This window comes from Phoenix dactylifera, unplaced genomic scaffold, assembly GCF_009389715.1.
Source record: "Phoenix dactylifera cultivar Barhee BC4 unplaced genomic scaffold, palm_55x_up_171113_PBpolish2nd_filt_p 000007F, whole genome shotgun sequence".
In the NCBI taxonomy this organism is placed as follows: domain Eukaryota; kingdom Viridiplantae; phylum Streptophyta; class Magnoliopsida; order Arecales; family Arecaceae; genus Phoenix; species Phoenix dactylifera.
The window spans coordinates 2,299,154-2,307,900 of NW_024067666.1; the positions used below are offsets into that span (position 1 = coordinate 2,299,154).

General features: G+C 41.4%; 1 protein-coding gene across 1 annotated transcript; it reads right to left on the reverse strand.

Annotated features, from left to right (window-relative positions):
* Positions 1-473: 473 nt before the first annotated feature.
* LOC103723895 lies at positions 474-4,728 on the reverse strand. The gene has a single exon (XM_008814978.4). The coding sequence runs from the start codon at positions 3,853-3,855 to the stop codon at positions 1,021-1,023; it is 2,835 nt and encodes a 944-aa protein (XP_008813200.1). The 5' UTR covers positions 3,856-4,728; the 3' UTR covers positions 474-1,020.
* Positions 4,729-8,747: the final 4,019 nt, after the last annotated feature.

An 8,747-nucleotide genomic window follows, 5' to 3' on the forward strand; every position in this document is an offset into this window, starting at 1 on the left:
GACCTAAAACAGATCAAGGTAGAGAAAAATGAAGTCTACTAAAGTTATGTGTTGATCCTTTCTAAGCCACAAAGAACCTGACAAAAGAAACAGTTCTCAGACTCCTCCAAGTATAACCTCAGGACCGGCAAACGGGACTGACCGCAAGCAGACAGGTGTTTTTGCACACTAGGTTACATGCAACAAAATGATAATAGAAGCCACAGATCATCCCATTAACCAATTTCAATTCTATTAAACAAAATAACAAAATTAAGGTTCCCAACAGAAAATTTATCCTGTAAAAGCAAAACGACTATTCTAAGTTCTCATGGCCATGACTCCAAACAATTCATTCACCTCAAAGAATCAAAACAACTGCACTCCAATATCTTTTTAAGAAATATGGTATATGAAATCCTAGATAGGCGGAGTCGCAGAAAAGTGTGACACAACAGGGATAAAAACACAACTTAAGGAAAATCAAACAAATATATAAAAAGAACAAATCTTTCAAGATCTCTCTAAATAACTGATATAGTAGAAACGTTTAATACACCACCAGTTGCAGACATGAAGTCGAACACATAAGAATGGAAAAAAGAAGGGGTAAAAATTGCTTGCTTCGTCTTCCTATCTGAGCAATGAGTATCTTACAATGTAGCAGAACTGTTTTCTGTCCATTCACTTCTGCTTTACAAGCATCATTTCACCGAAAAGGTGCTCCACTGATAACTCGGTGATAAATATTTCTTAAGCAAACTCTACATAAACAAAATGATAGATATCTAGGAAACAGGCCAAGAATAAATAAATTTACCTGCGGAACCGTAAGCTATCATCCCTTTCTGATGGGGAAATTCCCATGGGATCCAAAAGAAGCAGAAGAAAATTAAACAACCCCTTCGGTTCTGTTAGCTTCCTGCATCCCCCAGACCAAATCACCACCCTCATTCATGATCATTCTTCTAGGTTCGAGCTGCACAGGAGGCTGCAGGCCTCCCTCAAAGCTTGACAGCATCTGCAACCAAATTCCGCTGGCTATGACTCTGATACCTCCACAACTGTGGATAGTCTATCACTTTCGAGAAACGCTGGATCCAGAAATTTGGCCACAAAAGCCCACATCCTGTACACATCTTCAAAGTTTGTGAGGAATCCAAGGGAAGCAGTAACAACCTCCACTCTGATAATAGCATTCTTGGTCTTACTGTCATGGCGACCATTTGATGTAGGCTGGCAGAATGAAGTATCAGTCAAATCCGCTGCCCCATGCGACTGCTTCTGGCTTTCCATGATCCTTATATGACTAAGGAAGCCAATGCCCAAAGAAACGTCATTCTTCTCGGCCAGCTTTTGAACAATTTCTGGGTTAACCAGTGACCCACTGCTATCCTTCACATTGAATGCCACAGCTGCACCTCTTTCATACTTAATTTTTGGACCATAGATTTGGACAAGAGGCAGACCGGTGCCCCCACCTGAATCTGGAAAGCGCAGCTGCAGCAATGAGGTAACCAGCCAGTTGATCAGATAGCGCAACCTAAGAGTGGTTTTGTTGAGACCCATCATGTTCCCATGGTCAAGATGTCTACAAATAATTTCAGGCTCCCTTCTGCCCCACTCTTGAGCATCCTCATCATCATCACTTGTGGCATCATCATCACCTAGTGCATGTGTAGATCCTTCACCAGCATCTAAAGTATGATATAATCTTTCTGCAGGCTTGCTGTCCTCCATGCTGAAGGATACCCTGCGTCCCATGCTTATGACCCCTTCACTCTCTTCCACACCAAAAAATCTACCTCCAGCAAATCTGTTATTATTTCCTTCTCTCCTTCCCAATAGCCGAAACTCACCTTCTGTTTCCCTTCTTATGGCACTTTCTTTTGCCTCAACATGGCCTTCTTGGCATATTTCAGATGTTGAACCATTCTCATGACTGTTGTGGCAACCAAACACAGAAGCAGAGCTGCTGGTTTTCCTTCCATTAGTAGTGGAAAACTTCACAGCTCGTGTAGCTGCTGCTTCCTTGATTTCAGGCTCTTCCTGAATCTCGCTGACATGCTGGAAATCTGCATTGTTTCGGCTTCTTTCTGGATGCTCTTCTTCAGGCTCTTCCTTAACACGGTCCAGTTCCTGTGAGACTGATAGGACAGCTGCATCAAAAGATAATACATGATCATCATAAATTGGGCTCTTTGATTTATTGGATGTCACTTTGGGAGATACCTTCTTATGATTTTTCCTCCCAGCAAACCAAGAAGGTGGTAATGGAGATCCCAACTTCCCTTTGTGCAGCTGCCCTGAATTGTCTGACCCATACGGGCTCTGACCCAAATCAATCCAGAAGGAGTTCTCTGACGACTCATCCTCGCTAAAAACTGGGCTTTTCATGACCTCCCCAACAGAAATGCTCTCTGTCTCCTCAAAGATGGTACTCGCCCCATCTCTGTCAGAGCTGTTGTCATGATCCATCTCACTTTCAAACACATCTCTTACTTGAGCCGATGTAAATGCACCAGAGAACGCTGGCAATTGTGATCGTCGGTGGGCATCAGATTGCAGTGATTCATCATTTCCATTGACAGTCTCATCTTCAAGCCCATCCAGTACATCCAGACCATCCACAGAGTCACTCAGATACTGGGGAAACACTGGAACAATCCTCACCATTCCTGATCCAGTGCTGCCATTTGGGTTCTGCAAGCTCCCCATCACTGACTTCTTGATAAGGAGGCATCCAAAACCAGTTGGGTCAAACCCAAACACCCGGTAGAACGATGTTATAATGAAATCCGGCCGGAAAAGAGACAGCCCAAGTGAATCCATGTCCTTGGGACCCAAAGACCCAGCATCAAGCAAGACATGCCAATTATTCTGCTGTGCCAATGCCATCCACTGATAAGAATACTTAGCTCCAGTAACTCTAGACTGAACTGGGAACACAAATAGACCAGCAGCTGAATCCCTTTTCCTCCTCTTCTTGGTCGAGATCTGCTTCCTCAACTCCGTGGAGCAGATCTTGAGCGTCGGCCATTTGAACCACGCACTGCATATCTTTGCACCCTTGTCCTTTGCACTCTGAGCCATCCAATTCACAGACTGGCTCTCATGATCAAACATTGTCAAGAGCTTCTTGTTTGTGTGAAATGGGTAGGATTCAGCGAGCAATTTAAATGCAGAACCTCTACTGACAGTAAACACCAGACCATACTCGTTCTCTGGAATGTTCAGATAGTCCATTATTCGAGTCTTGATATCATGTTCGGCAGTGCCTTTCTCGGCACCGCCATAGAGAGCATGGTTGCTCAAATTAGCAGTGATCTCTGACAGACTAAAAGCAGATGACTCCCAATTCTGAAAGCTCTGAAGGTAAGAGAAGAGGCCGAAGCCGCAGTAATCTAGGCATACCTTGGCACCAGCGTCGAAGAGGTGAGAGTACTCGTCGGACCTCAGCTTGTCAATCTCGCCGGAGGACTGGTACTTGGGGTACATGGTGAGGAACTTAGAGAAAGCCTCGTCGAGCTCGGGAATGGCATCGGCAGCGTGGAAGGTGCGCTCGGCGGCGAGGGCGGTGGCACGGAGGAACTCCCGCTGTGCGTGGAGGCGGGCGAGGGACCGCGACCGGCCGATGGAGCCCTCGTCAGGGTTGCCGAAAGGCTCGGTGTCCACGTCCTGGGACTTGAAGAGGGAGCCGTCCTCGGAGGCCTCCTCGAGGGCCTCCCGGAGCTTGCTCTCCTGCAGCTGCCGGAGCATCGAGGGCCGCCGCTTGCCCTCCTCCGACAAGCCGGAGGACCCGTCCCGCCACCGGTTCTTCTTCTCCAGGATCAGGGCGGCGCAGTGGGATATCGGCTTCCATAGAGACAGATGCATGTATGCCAAGCTCCTCGAAAACCCTCAGAAGACCATCAGATTTGGATCAAAACCCTAACCCCAGGAAGCACAGAGAGGGTCAAAATCCGAGCTTTCGTTCAAAAATCGAAGCTTGAAACGGTGGGGACGGCGTTGGGGAAAGGGAGAGACGGAAACCCTAGAGCTTCAACAACATTCCCGAACTTTTAACGGAGTTTGAGGACTTTTACTTTGGGGTTTGAAAAGAACACAAAAGAGAAGGGCATTCAAACTCTAAAACCACAGATTCCCATTGACGAAACCCCGAAACATGAGAACTTTGAGAAGTTCAAAATCCCATCCACAGCAAAAGAAGGGAAGAGAAAAGAGAAAAAGAAGTTTTATCCAAAAAAAAAAGAGAGAAAAAGAAGCAAACTGGGGCAAGACTAGATTTTGATTCCAAAACAAACTCTTTTTCCTTTCCTACTCCCTCTAAAACACCAAGAACCAGACGCCTCTGAAGCCCTAACACCTGAACCCCACCACTCCAAAGCAAAGAAGATAGACACAGCACAACAACTCAGCAATCCAAAGAAGAAAAAAAAAAAACCAAGAAGAAAATCAGGGAAAAAAAATCCAAAAACAAGTCCCAGGAACCCTAATTTAAGCCCTTCAGAGCAGTCAAAAGAACAGATCTTTCTCCCATCTCAACAGAAACCCAGATCCACAAACCCCTCCACATGAACAGACTCCGACCCCTTTATACTCTTTCTGTTTGCTTCTCTCCGCCAACCCCTCCCTGCAACGAATTAAAAGCAGGCCATCTTTCCCATCAGCTCCATTACTCCATTTGTTTGCATTCATTATTTCCGCCTGCTCTTCCCTTCCCCCATTATAGCCCCTTTCCCTGCCCCAACACCACCTACTCTCTCTCTCTCCCTTCCCTCCGTTAACTCCCAGTTAAAAAAAAAGGACAGATAAAACAAATTAATTAATCAATTAACAGCTGATATTGATTAAGAAATAAAGGGCATGGCCATTGACTTCTCAAGATAAAATATTGTTTTTCTTTTTTTTTTCATAGGGCCCTGCCACATCACTGCCATCGAACAGCCAATTAAATACTTGTGGGGTGGCATGCCATTGGGGGTGGGCTCTCCTGCCGCCTCTTGCTGTTGGGCCCAATTCCATAATCCCCAGCCATAGCCAGCGCAACGCTACGTGCTGCCATGGGCGTGCCTGTTGAGCTCATCTTGCATTCTATGAGCAGTTTTTTTTTTTTAATTTTATAAAACATGTATTTCATATATTACGAGTATCGATACATCAATAAAATTAGAAAATAATGGATCATGGAGTGCCCAAGTTGACTCCCTTTTTTCGGCCCACAGAGTGCTCTCGGAGTGGCTGGCTTTGTAAGCAGCTACTCAGTCCGCGGCTCGTTAGCCTCTCTGAATATATGCTTAGCCTGAAAGGCCACCCCATCTTTTACTACCGCCGAAATATCTCGAAGCAGAGAGTGACCCACTCCACCACCACTCGAACCTCTTGAATCTAACTGATCATATTCGCCGAGTCACCCTTCAATATGGCTTTCAAGTTTTTAATTTTTTATTTTTTGTTCTAACAATTTGAGGTATGGCCGTTGAGTTTCTTCGATTTGGAGCAACCTAAAAGTTAGAGTAGACTTATTTCTAGAGGTGAAGGTGGACTGTCCAAATTCATTTTTGTATTTGAATCTCATAAAATATAGATATAAATTTGAGCATCTGATTAATGCCTATATTGGTATCCATATCCATAAAAAAAAAAGATTTTGATATGGATAGATAACTATCCAATCCATATCAAAATATCTTATTCTTTTTATAATCTTATTTATTTTTATATAGTAATTATAATTATTTAAAAAATAAATTACTATATTAATATGCTATTAATTTGATTTATCTCCTACTTAATCATTTATTAGATTCTACTTAGTAATTTATCTATTAATTTATATTTTATTTGCATCTATTTAAAACAAATATAAATATAAATTTTACATCTAATTAATATCTATATTTATATTTATATTTATTAAATAAAATAAATATAGATATGAATAAAATGGTACTCAATTTGGTTATAGCCCTAATAGTTTACATCCTGGAAGGTAAGTGCAAATGTTAAACGGTTTTGGAATAAATGACATAGGAGAAGAATTTATATTTGGTGACGGATGATGTAGAATAGAGAAGCTTAAACATGGTATAAGCCTAAAACACTAAGACTCGGTAGGTCTGACAACCATTTATAGACAAAAGCCAATTCAATCAGAGGTCAATACCACACCAGCCGTCTGCTCCTTGGTTGGATAGAGGCATGAATTGGTAACCGTACTCATGCCATTTTTTAATGGATAATGACATGCTGACTCACCATGAAAATTTCTTATCACTACCCCAGCACCTAGGAAACTGGCACCAAGAAAAGGACTGCATCCTGGTAGCTCCTTGTGGACCAAGTTCTCATTATGACAGAAGTAAGCGAGCATGATAATTTTGGTTGTCTGTTGTAGCATTAGCTGCTCTTATTTGGCTACTACGTATGTTTTGAGAACACTTTTCTACTCCATATTATCATCAGTCAATAATAGTGATTTCTATTTTACTTATGGTCTGAAAAAATGATTATTGGCTATATTGAACATAATATTGAAATGTAACCATAAACCATTACATGCCACAGAACATGTTTAGCCAAATCCCTTGCCAATAAAAAAAGGTGGCCACAAAAATGAGGAAGAAGAGAGAGAGAGAGAGAGAGAGAGAGAGAGAGAGAGAGAGAGAGAGAGATGATTGATCAGCAAAATGAAGTTGATATATATCTTTATAAGATCTAGATCTTTAGTTCTCGAATAAGTCTGAGTGACACATGATGATCTCCTTATAAGATCAAGCAAGCAATATCAATGCCTCAAAGTTTGAGGTGGATCATCAAATATTGACATATGATAATCTAGTACTTGTCTTTAAATGCTAAAAAGTAATCCTGTGTTTGTTTGGGGTTACGAGACGAGGATGGATGGAATTGGAAGGATGGATGGCCTCTATCCACTATTTGGTTAATTTAAAATCTTACAAACAATGGATAAAAAAGAAGTGGTTGCTCATCCATTCTAGCCCACCAATTTGTATCCTTCCAAATTTGAAAGGATACAAGGATAGGTGGACCATATAAGGAATAGATTTCTACGTTGACAAAATTATCCTGCATTAATTTTTTGGCAAAAGGCAAAAGACTTATGTCCTACTTTTTTTTTATTAAATAGTAGTTGAATGAATCATACAAATATCATCCCTCCTTCCATTCATTCCTCCTATATTAAATAAAAAAATATTTCTATTCATTTTTTTTTATGTTGCACTGGGCACAAAGAAGGATGGGTCCTCTCATCCATCCTTTTTTTCTATCCATCAGAATAGATTTTATTTTTCGGCATTCCTAACCCAAAGAATTTCGTATGTGTGCTAGTATATAAATTTCTTGTTGAATTAATTAGCATTGGACCACCCAAGCATCAATGAATTAGAATTTAATACAGGAGCCTCATTCCTTTTTCCATCATCATTTGATCATTTATTAATCACTATCATGATGCAATTAGGATCATTTTTTCCACACAACAACTCAAAATCACAGTATAATTAAAGCATATAAGTCATCTTCAACTGTGGACTACGTTGCATCACAATTATATCATATGACTACTTTATTTTTTCCCCTCCCCCTCCTCTTCGGTATTGATGAGCTAACAGGCACGGTTTTATTCTTTTCTCCAAGAAAAGACAAGCTTAGTCGTGCTATGGACAAGCGGGGATGGTCAGATATTGGTCAGCCTCTTCATGAGGATTTTTTTGAGATTGGAGAACTGGTGTAGGTCAGCGCACGCTTTGGAGGAGAGGCCAATTTATTCGCCCATCTAAGGAACTAGGCCTTTCTAGCCCTGCGACAAATGTTTGACCTAACTTTTTTTTTTTTTTTGACATGTACAAACTTATTAGGCCTACTACTTGAGACAAAGCACAGCTGGGGCAGTCCTTTTTTGGATCATAATAAGCAAGTTAATACCAAAAAATATTCAAGGCATCCTAATCTCAAAGGGCTCAGTGTCCTTGGAAGAGCATGTTCCTCCCACTCTCATGTTGTCTCTAAATGCAAATGGGGTGCAAGTTTTAGGGTTGTTAGAATTGGGCATTGCTCCATGATTCCAGTTTTAGGGTTGTGGAAAGTTGATGAGTTCAAGCTCTAAAAGCAGATGGTGACATGCTGCAGTTCAAGTATGTTGGATGGTGGAAACAAGGAGGGTCAACTTGGATGGGTTGCCATCCATGGACCATGGTTTTTTTTGGCCTGGCTTGGAAGCAGGAGAAGTAATTTGGTGATAGCTAGTTCCATTTTAAAGTGAATAAGTAGGAGTAATAGAAAATTTGTATGTGGAATAATCATCATCAAGTAGCATGATAAAGCTGACTTGTGTTGGTTATAAGTTGGGTAAAGATATTATGCCTTTGCTTACTTTTTAGCTAACGAAGTGTTTTTTGGTAATTGAAGGGGTTTCAGGTATTTTCACTAATTAAGCAGGGACAAAAAGTGAGGCTGATCAAATTGTTGGGTATAAGCTATTCCACTTTATAATTGTTTCTTTTGGCATTTATTCCAGGATAAGGCAGGATAAATGACTTATCCCATCCCTTGTCCCACTTTCAAGCTAAGCCTTTGAGGCTTGTATTTGATGGATGATCACTTCAATACAGACCTACCAATTGTTTTAGCACAATTTGGATAAAAATGGATCAAAGAATCGCATCACATCCTATCTCAATGGAAACTCTCTGTTTCTGCACCATAATAGACCAGCACTGTTGTCGGTAGACCAACCAATAGGG